Genomic DNA, 20,339 nt, shown 5'->3' with positions numbered 1-20,339 from the left:
ATGCTTAGACTCCACTCCCTAAAGATTCTAGTTTAGTAGATGATACCTAGTTTTTTTTATTTTGTTTTGTTCTTTGAGATGGAGTCTAGCTTTGTCTCCCAGGCTGGAGTGCAGTGGTGTAATCTCAGCTAACTGCAACCTCTGCCTCCCAGGTTCAAGCAATTCTCCTACCCCAGCCTCTCAAGTAGCTGGGACTACAGGTGAACGCCACCATGCCTGACTAATTTTTGCATTTTTGGTAGAGATGGGGTTTCACCATGTTGGCCAGGATGGTCTCAAACTCCTGACCTCAGGTGATCTGCCTGCCTCAGCCTCCCAAAATCCTGGATTACAGGCATAAGCCACCACGCCCAGCCGATAGTGTCTAGTTTTGTAGGTGGTATCTTCCTAAAGATTCTAGTTTAGTAGATGGTGTCTAGGCCAGAGGGCTGTATAATCAAGTGCACATTCTACCAGATATGTACTTGATTACATATGCCTTGGTCTAGCACACAGATTTATTCAACCTACAGTTATTGTCCATAGTGTTATGAGTTTTTATTTAGAGTTCTTAGGACAGTGCTATTATCTTGATGTTCAGATACTCCAATGCTGACTGGGCAGCACATACGTAAATATAATAGTAGCCAGGCCTGGTGACTCATTCCTGTAATCCCAGAACTTTGGGAGGCCAAGGTGGACAGATCACAAGATCAAGAGATCGAACCATCCTGGCCAACATGGTGAAACCCCGTCTCTACTAAAAAATACCAAAATTAGCTGGGCATGGTGGTGTGCGCCTGTAGTCCCAGCTGCTTGGCAGGCTGACGCAGGAGAATTGCTTGACCCCAGGAGGTGGAGGTTGCAGTGATGGCGCCACTGCACTCAAGCCTGGCAACAGAGCGAGACTCTGTCTCATAAAAACAAAAAAATACAATAGTTATCTCTTTGGACCCTCACATGCTTCCAAAGTAGATTGTATTCCCTTTTTACAGATGTGGAAGCAGACTCAGAGACTGTTCTGTCTGCCCAAAGCCACATAGCCAGGAGGATGTAGATACAGAATCCAAACTCAACTCTTGCTTAGAGCCCTATGCATCCCACAGAACTTCCTAATGCAGAACAGATCAGGGGAAAGTAGTACATTACAGGTGGCTTCCCAGGGAACACAAGTCTGTTTTCAACTCCTGCAACCTCCACCATCAATCAGAACTGCTCAAATATTAGAGTCCCAGAGCTCCATCATTCTACTCTTGACACCTGTATGACAGTTACAGCCCATCACTACAGGATAAGGGGGATTGCAAGCACTCCAGTGTGGTTGAAGCAGCAGTCTTTTAGAATTTAAGATGAACTCTCTTCCCACACAGTTCCTGTCTGAGGAGGCTGCCTCCCCCATATATAGTAGGATGCGTACTTTCAAAAGGCGAGAACATGACTTTAGTTAACTGCTCCCAGGCTACCATGGCAACAAGTGTTCATCCCGGCAGCTGCTCCACACCAGCTTGGCTTTCCACTCTCAAAGTTCTGCTTTAGCGTTTTTGACAAACACATCAGAACTAAGTCACGCTGTGGGCTGCCTTGAGACCCAGGGGACCTTGATCCCGACTTGTGACTCTACACACGTGGACCGACTTGCAGATGAGAGGCTCTAGCACTGTAATCAAGGGGTTATGACATCCTGGACAAGCTTCTCTAGAGCTCAAGTTGCTCATCTGTAAAATGCACATTTTTAAGCCATGTTTTTCAAGTTGTGGGTAGTGACTCAGTGTTTTAATTTCCTATTGTTGTTATAACAAGTTAGCTTAATGGCATAAAACAATCTCATAATTCTGGAGGTCAGAAGTCTGAAGTGGTACAGCAGAGCTGTGCTCTTTCTAGAGGCTCTATGGGAAAAGATATGCTTGTTTCCCCACTGGAGGCTGCCTGTGTTCCCTGTGACCCTGTATCGTTAATTCCAATTTCTGCTTCCATGGATACTTCCAATTCTGACTTCCCTGTTTTTATTTATTTTGAGATAGAGTTTCACTCTCGTTGCCCAGGCTGGGGTGCAATGGTGCAATCTCAGCTCACTGCAACCTGTCTCCTGGGTTCAAGCTATTCTCCTGCCTCAGCCTCCCATGTATCTGGGATTACAGGTGTCCACCACCATGCCCAGCTAGTTTTTAGTATTTTTAGTAGAGATGGTGTTTCAATGTATTGGCCAGGCTGGTCTCAAACTCCTGCTCTCAGGTGATCCCCATGCCTCAGCCTCCCAAGGTGCTGGGATTAAAGGCATGAGCCACCGTGCCTGGCTGACCTTCCTGTTTTATAAGGACACTTGTAATTGGGCCCACTGGGATAATCTTACCATGTCAAGACCCTTAATTATATCTGCTGAGTCCAAGTTGCCATGCAAAAGTAATATTCACAGACTCTAGGAATTAGGATGTAATTCCTAGATGTGGGTCAGAAGGTAAGTATCATTCAGCCTACCACATAGGGTCAGGAAGCCATTTAAGTGGCCATTATTTTTAATGTCATTAAAAAGCATGGTACATGACATTTAGTTATGATGTATAATACAACTTGATAAAGTCACACAGAATTTTAAATCTAAGACTATTTCTTGCTTTATCATTAGCAGAATGCCTGATATCCTTAAAAGCAAGGTCCAAAGAAGGGTTTTGATGAGATGATTTGAGCTTTTGACCCTATTACTCTAGAAATGCCAGACCCTCCAACAAGGTAGGAGTGGTTCTTTCCACACAGCAGAGTTGAGTCTTACTTATAAGACCTAATGAAAGGATTTAGAAAGCTACCTTTTACGTCTGTGCAGCAGAACTTTAGAACAAGTGGCAGGCACGGTGGCTCACACCTATAATCCCAACATTTTGGGAGGCCTAGGTGGGCAGATCACCTGAAGTCAGGAATTCGAGGCCAGTCTGGTCAATATAGTGAAACCCCATCTCTACTAAAAATACAAAAATTAGTCTGGCGTGGTGGGAGGTACCTATAATCCCAGCTACTCGGGAGGCTAAGACAGGAAAATCGCTTGAACCCAGGAGACAGAAGTTGCAATCAGCCGAGATCATGCCTACAGAAAACCACAAGATGACCAGATAGCCATCACAATGTTCAACCTCAAGGTTAGTCATACTCTGAAAAACCGAAGAGTATGACGACTCTGAGCTGACATTTAAGTACAGCCACTAGAAGCTTTCATCACTTTTTCTCCCCACTGCCATGTATAGATTTGAAATATTTCCTTGCAAAAATTTGACTTGAGTTTTCTAGTGAAATACAAGTGAATTTCCATATATCTTGAAGGTATCGAAGAGCTGCAGTGTAAAGCAGATGCTAGTCATGTTGGTGACATAATTGTTGCTTAGAATAAGACTGGACACCCTCAGGAAGAAGGACTCAGGAGATCAAGATCAAATGCAGGTAGTGGAAAAGTAACTGAAGGCTCAGTTGAATGGTAGAGTCTGATACTTGCAATGTTATAATTGAGCCTTAGGAAGCTGGTACTTTAGTATTCCTTTCCCTACCAAAGATTGCATGTCTTTAGTTATGACTGTAAGCGAGAAGGTAACTAAGTCCTTTTAAGCTCAGGAAAATCATAAGCTTGAGTGTAACTTGAATTAGGAATTACCTTGGAGTAGGCTCTTAAATTACTTTCTTAGGAACATCTGGTTTCCCTTCTCTTAAAAAGGGGGGATGCGAGGGCTGGGCACAGTGGCTCACACCTGTAATCCCAGCACTTTGGGAGGCTGAGGTGGGTGGATCACGAGGTCAGGAGTTCAAGACCAGCCTGACCAACATGATGAAACCCCATCTCTACTAAAGATACAAAAAATTAGCCAGGCATGAAGGCAGATGTGTGTAATCCCAGCTACCTGGAAGGCTCAGGCAGGAGAATTGCTTTAACCTGGGAGGCAGAAGTTGCAGTGAGCCAAGATCGAGCCACTGCACTCCAGCCTGGGCAACAGGATGAGATTCCACCTCAAAAAAAAAAAAAAAAAATGGGGGGTAGGATTTATGCTAGCGATCAAGGGTCGCTTGCTGGCTTCTTATCCTATGTGAGTAAGAGTGTAGACTCAAGTGTATCCCCAGAGGTGGGTTGTAGTTAAGCCCTACTCTTGCCTGGGAGCATCAGAGGATTCATGTATTGGGGTTAGAGGATCAGAAGAAGCCAAATGACAGGAATCAATTTTACTATGAACTTCCCCTATTTGTATCTATACACAAAGCCTGGCCAGAGGACTGTGAGTAGGTAATGCCTCCACACTGAAGAACGAAAGAAACGATCACTTGTCATCTCATCTTAATGAGAACATAGAAGGCAAGAAGCTTATTTAGACTGCTTTATTTATAAGTACAATTAGTGATTTGACACAATACTTTTCTTGCACAGGTAGCAGATGAAGCCTAGAGTTGCCACCACACCTGCTAAGGTGGCCACAGCAGTCACAGCTTTGGAAGCAACATCCCCAGTATTCTTGTGCCCTTTGGTGTCCATAACATCTACAAAGGAAGCAGACATCTGAGTCTTACGATCAGCATTTTTAAACAAGGGTAAGTTGAAACCTTACATAAGGCTCCCCAGAGAAGGGGATAAAACTAAGCTTATTTGGGAAATTTGCAACATCGAATAAACTTACCCTGTGAGCCTGCCTCCTCCCTTGTTTCACTCCCACTCTTCTCCCCACGGCTCCCACTTGCTTTTCGCAGCCTCAGATCAGATGGGCCGACACCTGGGAAGAACCTGAGAGTCTCAGCCTGTTTAATACAACATTTCATGCTAGTCGATGTGGTAAGCTGTCCCCTGAGGGTGTAATCCCACAGGTTCATTAAGACTTTCTCAGGTAAAGATATGGGATAACAGGAACATAAACTAATACAGACAAATTTGGCCATAGCATGTTAAGATGCACATGCTCTGACCTAATCCTAGTGGAAATATATCCTGAATTTCTTGTATAGTAGTCAAAGATTTAAGAGGAATCTTTTCCTCCCACCCCCGCCCAGGTGTGGTGTCTCATGCCTGTGATTCCAGCACTTTGGGAGTCTGAGGTGGGTGGATCACCTGAGGTCAGGGGTTTGAGACCTGCCTAGCCAATACGGCGAAACCTCACCTCTACTAAATATACAAAGATTAGCTGAGCATGGTGGTGCATGCTTGTAATTCTAGCTACTCAGGAGTCTGAGGCAGGAGAATCGCTTCAACTCAGGAGGTGAAGGTTGCAGTGAGTCAAGATTGTGTCATTGAACTCTAGCCTGGACAATAGAACGAGACTCCATCTCTGAAAAAAAGGATTCCAATATGGACTGAGGACAAAATTGGAAATAGAATCCATGAATGAGGATCATGACTAAGGTAGAGCCATGTAGAATCCTATATGGCTCTTTGTATAGATATAAGGTAGATAAAACAGGTTAGAGACCAAGTTCTAGATCAGTCGGTAGAAGATACGATCCCAATGGCTTTGAAGTGATTTCTCGGAGGGTACACAGGAGACTTAATAGAAGCCTACCTCTGGGAAGAGAGACAGTCTTTTATTCTTCTATGTTTAGACTTACCACAGGTACATGGTATATGTAAGCATTGACCTCTTGGCATAAAAAGCCAAGAACTTGAATCCAGGAATTACTCCAGTCTTTATGTCCATACCTCTGAATGAGGAGTCATCTGACAACAGGAGAATGGGTCCCGGGAGACTGACTGTCATTGTCTTTGCTTCAGTGGTCCCTGTGGCTGGAGACAGACAATTGAGTTTGCGTTTGGCCTCTGGAAGAGTGGTTCAAGACGTGTGTCAATGGAATGCTTAGAAGCATAAGCTCTATGGGATATCTAGTTCCTATCTTTTGTCCTGCCTTTGCAGGAGAGATTATGCCCTTTACTGTAAAAACGGGTTGGATTCTTGGTGTCAGGTGTGGTGGCTTGTGCCTGTAATCCCAGCACTTTGGAAGGCCAAGGTGGATGGATCAACTGAGATCAGGAGATTGAGACCAGCCTGGCCAACATGGAGAAACCCCAACTCTACTAAAAATACAAAATTATCCGGGCATGGTGGCATGTGCCTGTAATCCCAGCTACTCAGGAGGTTGAGGCAGCAGAATGGCTTGAACTCAGGAGGTAGAAGTTGTGGCGAGTCAAGATCACACCACTGCACTCCAGCCTGGGCAACAAGAGTGAAACTCAGTCTTAAAAAATAAAAAAGATGGACTCTTAAAGAACTTGTCTATAGAACTAGACAAGAACCTGTTCATCTTAGACCCATCACATGAGTAAGGTAGACTGGGCCAAGAAGAAGTTTTGACTGAGACCACAAGAGCTCTTGGCACTAAGTAAAGAATTAGTCATACTTGTCCTTAAGATCATCTATTCTGAAAAGTTGATACTTACTTTGCTTTGAATTAGAATCACAGAAACAGGTATGTGAAGTTTTTACCTCGCTTGTGCCTAGATGACACAGGGCAGGTCACAGAACACAAAGGGGAGTCAGGAGAGAGTCGATTGCAGATTAAGACACTGCAGTGGAAGTAGACCTGGAGACAGAAGAGCATTAAGTGGAATCCATGCGCTAACATTTAACCTGTCCCTGGTGACTTCTGAATCACTTACCAGGCTAGAGAGCATGTGGGCTTCTGATACAAAGGCAAAAGCCTTCACATCAAACCTCTGATAGTGATCCGGATGGGTCACAGAGGAGCCGACTGGATGGAAGGTAGTCAGGTAGTTGTCCAGGTTGTATGCACAGCTAGGAGGTATGCACCAGGAAGGGATGTCAGTCACACACATCGTGGAGTCAAATTCGACATCTGCCCAGATTTAGTCATATGTCATGTCTTCAGGACTATTACCATATTCACCTTCTACCAGCACCTTTGTTTTATTCAGCATTTTATACCTGACCTATAATACCTATGAAGTCATAAGTTGTATATGCTAGTTATATTTTAACTCTTTTAGCAGTACCCATTCTCCAACTAAAGGAGAAGTACAAGTTATACCACTTCAGGAGACACTACTGGCTTCTTTCCAAATATGACTATTCTATTAAGAAGAATGAGATCCAGTTATTTCCAACAATATGGGTGGAACTAGAGATTATATTAAGTGAAATAAGCCAGGCACAGAAAGAAAAACATCACATGTTCACTTATTTGTGGGAGGTAAGAATTGAAACAATTGAACTTATGGACAGAGAGTAGAAGGATGGTTACCAGAGGCTAGGAATGGTAGAGGGGCCCTGGGGGTGATGAAGAGATGGTTAAGGGGTACAAAACAAAATAGAATAAGACCTATTTGATAGTATAGTTGGACATCTATAGTCAATAATAAATTATAGGCCAGGCACAGTGGCTCACACCTGTAATCCTAGTACTTGGGAGGCCAACGTGGTGGATCACCTGAGGCCAGGAGTTTGAGACCAGCCTGGCCAACATGGTGAAACTCCATTGCCATTAAATATACAAAAATTGGTTGGGCATGGTGGCAGTCACCTGTAATCACACCTACTCGGGAGGCTGAGGGAGGAGAATCATTTCAACCCAGGAGGTGGAGGTTACAGTGAGCTGAGATTGCACAATTGCACTCCAACTGGGGCGACAAGAGCCAAACTCCATCTTAAAAAAAATTGTATATATATATATATATATATATATATGCATACATACCTATGTATATATATATACATACATATGTATTTTTAAATGACTAAGTGTAATTGGGTGGCATATAACTGAAATGATGAATGAGGGGATGAATACTCAGTTTTCTATGATGTGCTTATTTCACATTGCATGCCTGTTTCAAAACATCTTACAAACTCCATAAGAATGTACCCATGAAAAAGAAATATGATTGTATCTCAGGCAGTGTATGTTGATGACAAGTAGTTTTATGTTTTATAGTTTTATGTGCCAGCAGATGAATGATGCTATAAAGAACATAGCAGGTTAGGTAGTAAATATCATAAACAAGGAAAGAAGAGATAAACCAGGGCAAAGGGAAAGTAGGATCATCCTCATGGATAAGGGGGAACATTTTGTCTTCAGTGAGGTACAGGAATCAGCTGTGTGGATGCACTGGCCACTCACTGTCCCAAGGCTGGAGTATACCTGAAGTTAGCAACTGAAGCTTAGCAACTGAGGTGGGGCACTGTAGCTCATGCCTGTAATCCCAGCACTTTGAGAGGCCGAGGTGGGCAGATCACCTGGGGTCAAGAGTTTGAGAGCAGCCTGGTCAACATGGTGAAACCCTGTCTCTACTAAATTTACCAAAATTAAGGCCAGGTGCAATGGCTCATGCCTGTAATCCCAGCACTTTGGGAGGCTTAGGTGGGTGGATCATGAGGTCAGGACTTCAAGACCAACCTGGCCAAGATGGCGAAACCTCATCTCTACTAAAAATATGAAAAAATTAGCCAGGCATGATGGCAGGAGCCTGTAATCTCAGCTACTCAGGAGGCTGAGGCAGAGAGTTGCTTGAACCCGGGATGCAGAGGTTGCAGTGAGTTAAGACTGTGCCACTCCACTCCAGCCTGGCAACAGAGTGAGACTGTCTCAAAAAAGAAAAAAACAAAAATTAGACAACTGTGGTGGCACGTGCCTGTAATTGCAGCTACTTAGGAAGCTGAGGCATAAGAATCACTTGAACCTAGGAGATAGAGGCTGCAGTGAGCTGAGATAATGCCACAGCACTCCAGCCTGGGGGACAGAGCGAGACACCATCTCAAAAAAAATAAATAAATAAAGCTTAGCAACTGAGCTACTACAGCTTCAAGAAAGCAAAGGTGCAGTTCTAGCTAAGTGCAGACTATTCCATAAGAATGAGTGAGATCCAGTAGGATAGAACCCCGCAGGAGAGCAATGAGGATGAGCACTTATATGTACAAGTGTGTGGCTACAACCTCAGAGCCTCATAGGGTTCAGATTCTAGAGTCAGATGGGTATTTCTAATCCAAGCTCCATTGCTTAGGTATTCTTTGGGGCTGGTTATTTAGGCAGCAAGCTTGGGGTTTCTTCATCAAGTAATGTGACTAGTACAACTAGTGGATGTGGAATACATGGCACTGGGCCTGGCACATGGTGGTTGTTCAACAGATGGATAAAGACTAGAGATCAGTCTTTCCAGACAATGAATCTGTATTAGAGCTAGACTTTCTGGGGCTGGGGAGGACCTCATTTCTTAAGATTCAAAGGTGATTGGAAGGTGGCACATGGCCAAGGATGGTGGCTCACACCTGTAATCCCAGCACTTTGAGAAGCTGAGGTGGGTGGATCACCGGAGATTAGGAGTTCGAGACCAACCTGGCAAATGTGGCAAAACCCTGTCTCTACAAAGAATCCAAAAGTTAGCTGGGTTTAGTGGCACACCCCTATGATTCCAGCTACCCAGGAGGCTGAGGTAGAAGGGTTGCTTGAACCCAGGAGGCAGAGGCTATAGTGAACCAAGATTATACCACTGCACTCCTGCCTGGGTGACAGGCTGAGACCCCATCTCAGAAACAAAACAAAACAAACAAAAAAACCCAGAAGGCAACACAAGTCCCAATTAGAAAACAAGGACTACATCAGGGTCTCACTTGACTGAATGCCCTTCTTAAGCCTAAGAGGGTTTATTCCCATCACTGGCAAGTTCAGATGGATGAGCAGGGCAACTCGATAGTACAGGAGTACCTACCCATCCACGACAATGTTCCACTTGGGGAGAGATTCTGGATCCATGGTGGACGTTGCCCAGCAGTCATCTAAGACCAGCTTGATGTTGGGGTCATCCCTGTTTAGGACTCTCACTTCCATGTAAATTGGTTGGCGGAGAAATCTCACTAGAGGGTACTCATTGTTCTCATAAGGTTGTTGGTAGGAATTACCTGAAATTGAATAGTATTCAAGTAGTTGACAGCTGTAACACATATTCACAGGTCACCACCGCTCTGTTAGTCTGGCAGTATCAGGAAGTTCATTTTAGGGAGGAGTTCAAGAATATTTAAGTGATTTCACAGACTGCAGTCTCTTACCTGGGTAGCTTTGCAGGATTAAGGTAAATGGACCTGACCTCACTAAGGCCACTGGAGGAGTAAGACTTTCAACATTGATGTTTAGTGGCATGTCATTCCTGCTGTAAGAACACTTCACTGTCATTCTGTAAGAGTTTGGAGAAGGAAGGGTACAGAGAATTTTAGGTTAAAAAATTGCTTGAGTTAGGGCCAAGTGCAGTGGCTCACATCTGTAATCCCAGCACTTTGGGAGGCTGAGGCAGGTGAATCACAAGGTCAAGAGATCAAGATCAGCCTGACCAACATGATGAAACCCTGGCTCTACTAAAAATATAAAAATTAGCTAGGCATGGTGGCACGCGCCTGTAGTCCCAGCTACTCGGGAGGCTGAGGCAGGAGAATCGCTTGAATCCGGGAGGTAGAGGTTGTAGTGAGCCGAGATTACATCACTATACTCCAGCTTGGTGACAGAGCTAGATGCTCTCTTAAAATAAATAAATAAATAAAAATAAAATTGCTTGAGTTTAAACTAGAGCTTAAGAATCAAATAGCAATTGTACCCCACCTGAACTCACTGTCTCTAGATATTTTGCTTGGAGGAAGATCCATCCAGCGAGCATGTATTTCATTTTCATAGATGACTTTATCATCTTCAAACTTAAATGTCAGAGAAAGTAGATTAACAGCCAGTTATGTCAAAGATGAGTCTTAACCTCATACCATCCGGCCAGTACTAACCTTATAGCTTGTTCCACATCCATTCAGGGGTATGTGGAACCGTACCAGCCCCTGGGGCTGAGCCTCGAAGACGGGCTGGCAGGATGAGTTTCCCACCCTCAGAGTACCCAGGTCGAGAGCTGGTTGTGTTTGGTGGCTGTAAACCTCAAAGTCCATAAACCCATCCTGGGTGCACTGCTCCCCTGTAACTAGACAGCGGTGAAGGTTTAGAGGAAAGGTTGTCTGCCATTACACTGTCCTCTCCCAACCTGATGTGTTACAAGGGAGAAATTCTATCTTAGCAGGAGGCATCAGAATTTGTCTTAAAGTCTTTGTGAGGACACCTTGATCAGCAGCTTGAATTACAAGGGGAGCTGAAATTAACTGCTCTGTATAAGAGTAGAACTTTTCATCCAAAGGAGGATCAGGAAACGTAGGAAGAAGTGCTATATAACACCAGTGAGAATCCTGATGAAGGGTGGAAGTGACTTAAGATTAAACTTAACGTGGTTTTAAGTTCAGCACCTATGTTATTGCATCCTTTCTTTGTAAACTCACAAATCCTGAGTAGTTTGGGGACAAACTAAGGCAGGAACTTATTTTCCCTATGTGGCTTGACCTGTGCAGATCAGATTAAACAGAAGCACAGGGTGGAGGCAATGCTCAACCAGAGATACGCACTCTGTATTCCTTTAAGAATTTGCAGAAGTTTGGGGAGGAAGAAACTTAAACTTTTAATCCTAATTAGAAATTTGAACATTCTTACCTAGATGGTAGGCTCAGGCTCCTAAGCCAAAATATCTAGACTACTTAACCACGGAGCAGTTACCATGAGATCTACCTATGTATAGATCTTAAAAATCTTATACTTAGGACCCCCAACAGTTAGACTGTTTCTAATCTGTCTAGTCTTTAGTTTCTTCAATCTGTAAGCAATACATCCGAATGTGAACTTCTATACATTTTTCCTACACAAAGAGCTAAGGGAGAGAAAAGGCCTTTTAATAAAAGGACTTTACCTATGGAAACTGGTGACTCGCAGAGACACTCAGGATAGATCACCATGGATACTGTCTCCAGCCGGAGGAGAAAGGTCAGCTTGAGTGAAGCTAAGTAGAACTGATGGAGTAGGCATTTTTCAGACAACTGAAATGAGAAAAGGATGTCAATTAGTAACCATAGCCTGTTGTGGCCTGGAACCATCGTGGCAGTGGTGGGGAGGGCGGTGGGGGGGTAGGGGAGGACAGGAAGGAAGTCCACTGAATACTTACAGGACACATTCCAGACTTATCTGGCTTCCCTTTAAACCAAAACAAGAGACACCCTATCACTTCCTCAGATCTGGATGCATCCCCAGGCAGGAGATTTATTGCTTTAAACTCATGCCCTGGAGTACCCAGCACTGTACTCTTTGTTCTAGGCACTAAAGCTTGAATTAACAGATCAAATTCCAAATAGTGGAATCCTCTGCCAAGCCAGGTCTGAGTCAAAAGGACTCTACAGATGTTATAAAATGCTATTGTGAAATATGTATCCCCAACCTAAGGTTATTCTCTGGTATCCCTGGCAGTTCTAGTGAAGACTAATGTCAACAGTGATAGTACGGGACTCTTTTGTTTAGATTAAGGTGTTCTGTTCATTGGCCAGGACAGGTTCACCATTAGGTATCTGACAGGTAGTTGCTACTACTCAGTTGGGGGCTTAGACAATTTTAAGACTTAGACGATTTTTCGTGACAGAAGTTAAAGACGTTTCGTGTTAGAGAATGAACTTCAGTTACTTGATATTTCACTTATACAAGATGATCAAATGAGGCCTTCTGGAGTTTGCATCTGTTATGTTGGCAATTAGTTTATGGGCAAGTTATCAGCTGTATCAGGACTACCCACAACAGCTTACTTCAAGTCAGGACTCTGGAGTTCAGTGGTTGATAATTGAACATACTTTCATTTTGAGCAGAGTTTTGCTGAAATGCAATTTTGTGCCATCTGTTGCTTCTAGATCAATTCCACTGTCATGCAACTGGCTCACTCCAATGTTCTGGTTTCCAAAGCTCACAGACTTAAGCTTCCCAGGAAACTCTGGTATGGTGACAGTCATGTGTGTGGCATTACAGGTCACAGAATCTGGAAGGAATGACAGCAAAAGGCCAATTACCAGCCTTGATTAAGCTTCTAGGACAGTGTCTCCCACACTAAGGTTGCAGCTATCTGCTACCTTACCTGGTGCACAAATAGCTCGTGAAGAGAAGATCACCTTCTGCCCAGGAGCTATAAATGTAAGCTTCAGAGACACCATGTAGAGATGACTATTACCTTGCTAGGGGGATAAATAACAGTGAACTTCAAAAACATTGGTTACTTGAGTCTCGAACCAGTAAGCATCATCTTGGCAAGCATCTGTTCAAGTATTGAGTACTACTTAGACACAAGTAGGATTTACATGTTTGTCCAATGACTGTTCTGGAGGTATACTAGTTTTAATCCTTGTTCTAACATCTGGAAGAGTGTTGTCTAGATCACCTGTAGCCAATCACTTCTGGGCAGATAAGATTTGTCCTTGCTCCATGACTGTTTTAAAGTATCAGCAGCCAGATGACGTTTTTAAGCCTCAATCCATTTGTGTTCTTGATGGAAAATAGGACTATTCTTGAAGTGGTTGACATTTGAGCCCTTATGTGTCAGGACCTGTCCTAAGTACTTTAACAGATGAATTCATTTAGTTTAGTATAGTATTCAGACTATTGGCCTGGAAAGCACCAATACTTGCTATAAAAGATAGGACAACAGTAACCCAAACAGAACCCGTTAACCCATAAAGCTTTTAGGAATATGCCTATTCTATGTTACACTATAGATTTAAGACTATGAAAAAGAGACCAGATTGAGGTAAGGATCATGTGTTTGTTTTGAAAAAGTCTTACTCTGTTGCCTAGGCTGGAGTGCAGTGGCACAATCTTGGCTCACTGCAACCTCCACTTCCCAGGTTCAAACGATTCTCTAACCTCGGCCTCCCGAGTAGCTGGGATTATAGGTATGCACCACCTCACCCAGCTAATTTTTTTGTATTTTTAGTAGAAACAGGGTTTCGCTTTGTTGATGAGGCTGGTCTCAAACTCCTGACCTCAAGTGATCTGCCCACCTCAGCTCTTCCAAAGTGCTGGGATTACAGGCATGAATACCCAGGGAAGTGTTTGGCACTTAATAGGCATTAAAACGCTTGAATGGGTTGTACTGTAAGTTAATGTGAAGACATGGTTGAGATCATGCTTGGATTTAGGAATACTGGCCTATGTTTTGGTAGTACAAAGAAAGACTCCACACCTACCACATAGTGAGTCACTCCAGTGGCATTGAATGGCACGTAGAAGGTCATCCTGTTGTTGTCAAATAGGAGATTGAAGCCTTCCATCATAGCTTCCGACAGGGTCAAAGTTTTGGCTTTTGCACCATCACCAACCTCAATGCTCCATCCCATCTGAACTTCTGTCTGCTGAAGTCAAAAGCTTTGTTTAGGGTGCTGGTGCTCACTTAACCAAGTCTCTGGTAGTCTAATGATTGATCAGGTTAAAGGTAATATCACCTTTAACAGAATTAAAGGTTATGGTCTGATTTTTAAATTTTCTCTCATACCTGAGTGGCATCAGCCAAACCAGAGAAGATCCGTGGCAAGGAAAACTGGAAGAAGAGAATTGTGATGTAAGACTTTGATTTGGAGGTGGATGTTTCTGAATTCATGTCACCTGTCAGAGAAATTGCTGTGTAGTTATCACACCAAGAAGCCTGGTTGTGGGATGCAGTGGAAAAAAGCACATGAACCCTAACTGAGCCCTTAGATGTCATTATACTTCTTTGAATTTCTGATCCCAAGAGGCAGTTGGAAGATCTAAGCTTCTTTCCAGCTGTAAGTTGGGACACTTTTTTCTGAGACAGTTTTGCACTTGTCACCCAGGCTGCGGTGCAGTGGTGCAATCTCAGCTCACTGCAACCGCCACCTCCTGGGTTCAAGCAATTCTCCTGCCTCAGCCTCCCAAGTAGCTGGGATTATAGGCATGTACCACCCCACCCAGCTAATTTTTTATATTTAGCAGAGACAGGGTTTTATCATATTGGTTGGGCTGGTCTTGAACTCCTGCCTCGGTGATCCACCTGCCTTGGCCTCCCAAAGTGCTGGGATTACTGCGTGAGCCACTGCACCCAGCTGGAACACAATTCTTAAACATTCACCCTTTCATCTGTGTCCATAGAAATCAGGTACTATGTAAAGCCATGCAGTTCTATCATTGTTATGGTGTTGCTTTTATGTCAGTGTTATTTTTTGTTGTCCATTGTTGACATTAGCCATGTTAGACTATAAATCCCTGAAGATGCAACTGGGCCGTTTTGTTCACTTATTGCATCTTAGCCTCCAGGGGTAGGACCTGGAACATGGCACACATTACATTTGTCAGATGATTAGTATAACTACCAATAAAACCCTTTCTATTCCCGTGTGCCAAGTATCATGTGTACACTCAGCCAATTCTTAGAGCCACCCTATGAGGTGAACATGATTGTTCTATCATTTTGGACTTGGAAACAAAGCCTCAGGGTGGTTAAACCATCATCACACAGAAAATTGGCAAATACAGGATTAAATCCTGGTCCAATTTCTAAGCCCAGCCCTGGTTAGAACATCACATTCCCCCTGTAATAGCCATATACTTCAAGCAGTCAGCCCGTTTCACTCACAGACATTGAATCCTTTTTGCAGGTTGTAGCTGCTGAAAGCCCTTGGGTCTCTTCTACCTGCATAGCTGGACAGAAGAACTGGTACATGACAGCTCTGTGTCTTATGGCAGCACCGTCATTTATGAACTTGATGGTCATCTGGTGTCCACCATGCTGTGTACCAATAGCATAGTGGGAACAGAGTAAGTGCTGATACCACCATGGGATTCTAGAATACCATCTGACCCACCTGAGTGACAAAACCCTTAAAGTTGCCAATACCACAAGTACTGGAAGGTACCTCATTCCTCTACCAGGAGATTAGCTAGCACATTGCAATTTGTTATTGAAGACTCATGCTGATAGGCCAGTTTTCGCATCAGGAAATGGAGTTCCATTTCCGTTTCTCTTATGTCTACCCTATGTCTCAATACCATGGTCCTGGCTGAATGGAGTTGATATGGGGCTTCTACTCAGGTTATCTGAATACTTATTAAGCACTTAAGTAGCTGCCATTGTGCTGGGTAGAGCTACCTTTGCTATTACCCCTGACCTTAGAAAACTCAGTATAAAGGCAGGATCAGCCAACCTTTTTCCATTATATATTAGCAACTCTTTCAGACTCTGTGGGCCACATAACGTATGTAGCGTATTTCCTTAAGAGAACTTAAAATGATAAAAGCCAACTGGGCATGTGGCTCATGCCTGTAACCCGAGCACTTTGGGAGGCCAAGGCAGGTGGATTGCTTGAGCTCAGAAGTTCAAGGTCAGCCTGGGCAGCATGGGGAGACCCTATTTCTACCCTCCCCCCAAAAATATAAAAGTTAACTGGGCATCGTGGTGTGTGCTTGTGGTCCGAGCTCCCGGGGAGGCTGAGGTGGTACTGAGACATAGGGTAGGGGATTGTTTGAGCCCAGGAGGTGAGGGTTGCAGTGAGCTGAGATCACACTACTGCACTCTAGCCTGGGCAACAGAGTGAGACCCTGTCTCAGGATTAAGATGAAACCTGTTCTTAGTTTGAAAACAAACAAAAAGCAGCCATGGAACTAGGCACAGTGGCCCATGTCTATAATCCCAGTGCTTTGGGAGGCTGAGGTGGGAGGATCCCTTGAGGCCAGAAGTTTGATGCCAGCCTGGACAACATGGGGAAACCCCCATCTCTACAAGACAAAGATTAGACAAGCATAGTATTGCATGCCTGTAGTCGCAGCTAGTTGGAAGGCTGAGGAGGGAGAATCCTTTGAGCCTAGCAGTTCCAGGCTACAGTCAGCCATGATTGCAGCTACTGCTTTCCAGCTGAGCTACAAAGTAAGCCTATCTCAGAAAGAGGCCATGGACTGGATTTGGCCATCCGCAGGTTACGGTTGGCAGTCCCTGGGTCTAAGAGAATGCAACTCTAAGCCCTCTATGGTTCAGAAGGTCTGTTTTAGAAAGAAATGACTGGATTTTTCATGAAGGACATATGATTACTTCATTGGTTGATCATAGAGGGCCTTAGTGGACCAGATGACCTACAGTTCAAGCTTGTTTACAGAGTAGCGTCTAAAACTGTATCTGCACAAAGTTTATGCAGCTGACTACTTGCACTGGAATCAGATGGTGTAGACTGTTAGGTATGCAGATTCCCAGAACTCACCCAGGCCTATGTCCAACTAGTCAATTACATCCAAACTTTCCAAACTACAACTTGCTAGCTTCTGCTTAGACAGGTTGCTTTTATTGCTCCTAATATTCCTAATTGGGCAAAACTGTTGCTTGGCAATAGAAAAAACCCTTACTGCTTAGCTGCTGTTTGCCTTTTAACACCTGTTTCTATAACGGTAGTGTTTTCTATTTGCTAGCACCAAAATAGCCTTCCATCTCACGTGAGGGTTTACAGATCAAAATAGCTAATGTTTCAGCATTTGTTGTATCCAGGTGCAGAACCAGATCTTAATCTGTAGAACATCATTGGTCTCTAGTTACCCCATGGAGCAGGTACCATGACTCTCATCTTCTAATGGACAGAGGCTTGAAAGGGCTAGAAAACTTGCTAGAAATTACTCCTAAGTAGCAGTGGAGCTGGGGCTCAAGGGCTTAAGTACTGAAACAGCAGGTTTTCTGATCCTCAACACTGACATCTCACGCCTGGTAATTCTATTATGGTAAGGCACCTTGGGCAGTGTTGGTTGTCTGCCAGCATCCTTGGCTTTTACCCACTAGATGCCAGTAGCAATCCTTCTACTCCAAGTTGTGATAGCCAACGATGTTTCTAGATGTTGCCAAATGTCCTCTGGACAGATTTTTTTTTTTTTTAATGGAGTTTCGCTCTTGTTGCCCAGGCTGGAATGCAATCTTGACTCACTGCAACTTCCACCTCCCAGGTTTGAGACATTCTGTCTTGGCCTCCCAGGTAGCTGGGATTACAGGTGACTACCACCACACCCAGCTCATTATTTGTATTTTTACTAGTGATGAGGTTTCACCATGTTGGCCAGGGTGGTCTTGAACTCCTGACCTCAGGTGATCCACCCACCTTGGCCTCCCAAAGTGCTGAGATTACAGGTGTGAGGCACCATGCCAAGCTTGGACAGATAAAAGAAAAGAAGAGCCAGACACAAGACACCACCCGCTTGGTTGAGAGCCACTGCTTTACTCTAAAGAATAAGTTCCCAGCCAAGTTTTACTACCAGTAACTATAGGTTACTACGTGCTTCCCCAAGTACTGCTCAAAGCAACTACTTACCACTCTTCTGGTACAGTTATCATAGGTAGCTGTCATGGTGAGTTTTTCTGGGTCCAGGTGGTAAGGGCAGTTTGGCATGTCAAGACCAAAGGGATCTGCCGAAGCCAGAGCAGATTAGACAGGATGGCTAAGTACATTTCAGTGACAGTCCAAAGCTGCAGAATCAAGACCACCAGTCCATTTCTAAGGCATTTCAGTCCCTTCACTTTTGCCCAACTCAGTGATAGGACTTTAGCTTTGAGATACTAGGACTTGCAACCAGAAATTTCCCAGAGATGCTGATGTAAGACACACTTACAAAGAAGACGGGTCTTCCATGCTGGGTGGCCTCATGCAAATCAGGTACCCCATGGCATCATGGGAGTTGGATGCCATTGCTGCAGGAGTGTGGGTACTCTGCTCCCCAAACAGGATTGGCCCAAGCCAAAAGCTTCCTGCTAATCAGGACTGTGATGAGATAACACACATTACCTACCCACCACAGATGCATGCCATTTCTTGGTGCCAGGACTGCTCCGGAACTCCACTGTTATTCCCCTTTCATCACAAATGACAGTGCCTAGAGAGCAAAGGAAGCATTTGGGGGCTTTGAGCCATAAAAAAATGCAACTCCTACAAAAATGTATAGACTCCTCTTGGATGGGAAGGATGCCAGATGAGAGAGGCAAGGATTGTCCCCTACCCTAAGAGAGCTCACAAACAAGCAAGACAATGACAATGTAATATACCAAGAATTGTAAGGGAAGTATCAGGCATCCAGGATTTCTGAAGGAGCCAGGTCAACACCTTGACGGTGGAGATGACGGAAGCAGGTCCGAAAAACGGACAAAAGCTTTGTCAACAGGTTTTGCAAATTGAAGTTAAAAGAAGCCAGCTGGGCACAGTGGCTCATTCCTGCAATCCCAGCATTTTGGGAGGCTGAGGCGGGCGGATCATGAGGTCAGGAGATCCTGGCTAACATGGTGAAACCTCGTCTCTACTAAAAATACAAAAAAGTAGTCAGGCATGGTGGTACGAATCCCAGCTACTCCAGAGGCTGAGATAGGAGAATCTCACGAACCTGGGAGGCGGAGGTTGCAGTGAGCCGAGATTGTGCCACTGCACTACTCCAGCCTGGGCAACACAGCGAGACTCCATCTCAAAAAAAAAAAAAAAAAAAATCCTGGGTAAGTCTGAGAATGCACTTTTTTGTTGTTGTTGTTTTTAAGATGGAGTCTGTCACCAAGCTAGAGTGCAATGTTGCAATCTCAGCTCACTGCAACCTTGCCTCCCAGGTTCAAGCAATTCTCTGGTCTTGGCCTCTTGAGTAGCTGGAGTCGGCCTCTTGAGTAGCTGGAGTTACAGGTGCCCAACACCACGCCTGGCTAATTTTTGTGTTTTTAGTAGAGACAGTGTTTCGCCACATTGGCCAGGCTGGTCTCAAACTCCTGATCTCAGGTGATCCACCTGCTTCAGCCTCCTAAAGTTCTGGGATTACAGAGCTACTCACTTGACATTCACTTGAACCAGAGGTTACAGAGTGGCAGATAATGGGCAAAACTTGGTCTTAAAAAATTTTCTATGAAGATTGCTGCTCCTAAAGGTGAGGGTTTAGTGTTTTGGCTTGCTGTTCTGTGGATACCATAAAGCTTGACGCAGTGAGGGACTGGAAGTCAGTGCCGGTGTTTTTTTGAGTTCTTTCATTTAGCAGGGATAGTAAGTCTACAGATTAGCAGAGAAATGATCCAGTAACCTGACCAAGGTAAGAAAGAGGGTGAATGGAGGTCGTCTTAGCCAGGCTTGTATTTCTTGGCCTGCTAGGTCCTCCAGCTGCAACCTGTTTTCTCTCCTAAGAGGACTTCCCTTACCCAAGTGTCATACCTGGAAAGGCGGGATTTACCAACTGAGAAACACCTATTGAGTTCACTGAAGTCACAAGGATGAAGAAAAGAGAAATCGACCTGTAAGTGCTGGAAAGAGACAGGGAGATAGTTAAGGAAGAATGGACTTCAACAAACAAAGGTATCCTACCCTCTCCCTCTGCTTCCAGAATTACTCACCTCCAGCCTGCACTGAACCAGCCTGGGGGACTCCAGGAGTATCCTCGCTGCTTGGACGCCATAGCAGAAGGTACTATCACATCAACCAGGTAGGGGGTGGGCTGCTCTGTGTCTTTATATCAGGAAGCCAGTACCATCCACACCTTCTCCCCATTGGGGGCACCTGAACTTCTCCCATTCTCCC

The 20,339-nt window shown here is 44.3% G+C and overlaps 1 protein-coding gene and 1 long non-coding RNA gene across 2 annotated transcripts; one reads left to right on the top strand and one right to left on the bottom strand.

Annotated features, from left to right (window-relative positions):
* Positions 1-4,327: 4,327 nt before the first annotated feature.
* Positions 4,328-20,248, bottom strand: ZP2 (zona pellucida glycoprotein 2). Its single transcript, XM_039478210.2, has 19 exons — positions 20,156-20,248; positions 19,977-20,065; positions 18,592-18,675; positions 18,117-18,211; positions 15,413-15,565; positions 14,315-14,359; positions 14,010-14,174; positions 12,905-13,001; positions 12,627-12,808; positions 11,702-11,828; positions 10,704-10,891; positions 10,531-10,622; positions 9,987-10,111; positions 9,650-9,839; positions 6,587-6,722; positions 6,414-6,510; positions 5,633-5,749; positions 4,623-4,715; positions 4,328-4,485 (listed from the first exon to the last, which is right to left on the bottom strand). The coding sequence occupies exons 1-19, from the start codon at positions 20,215-20,217 to the stop codon at positions 4,343-4,345; spliced, it is 2,280 nt and encodes a 759-aa protein (XP_039334144.2). The 5' UTR covers positions 20,218-20,248; the 3' UTR covers positions 4,328-4,342.
* On the top strand, positions 4,365-20,099 carry LOC141580553 (uncharacterized). Its single transcript, XR_012512757.1, has 3 exons — positions 4,365-4,536; positions 15,435-15,594; positions 19,950-20,099. It is a non-coding gene; the product is annotated as an uncharacterized LOC141580553 (long non-coding RNA).
* Positions 20,249-20,339: the final 91 nt, after the last annotated feature.

Source organism: Saimiri boliviensis, chromosome 12, assembly GCF_048565385.1.
Source record: "Saimiri boliviensis isolate mSaiBol1 chromosome 12, mSaiBol1.pri, whole genome shotgun sequence".
Classification (NCBI taxonomy): domain Eukaryota; kingdom Metazoa; phylum Chordata; class Mammalia; order Primates; family Cebidae; genus Saimiri; species Saimiri boliviensis.
This window is presented reverse-complemented; position numbering and strand designations above follow the sequence as displayed.

Bases quoted from the DNA above. Each gene is read 5' to 3' on its own strand.
- ZP2 (XM_039478210.2), bottom strand. From the start codon at position 20,217: ATGGCGTCCAAGCAGCGAGGATACTCCTGGAGTCCCCCAGGCTGGTTC. The intron at 18,212-18,591 runs GTAGGTAATGTG...TGGCTTCGGCAG, and splicing joins ATGGCATGCATCTGTGGTGG to ATCCCTTTGGTCTTGACATG. The intron at 9,840-9,986 runs GTAAGAGACTGC...ATTCAATTTCAG, and splicing joins AATCCTGCAAAGCTACCCAG to GTAATTCCTACCAACAACCT.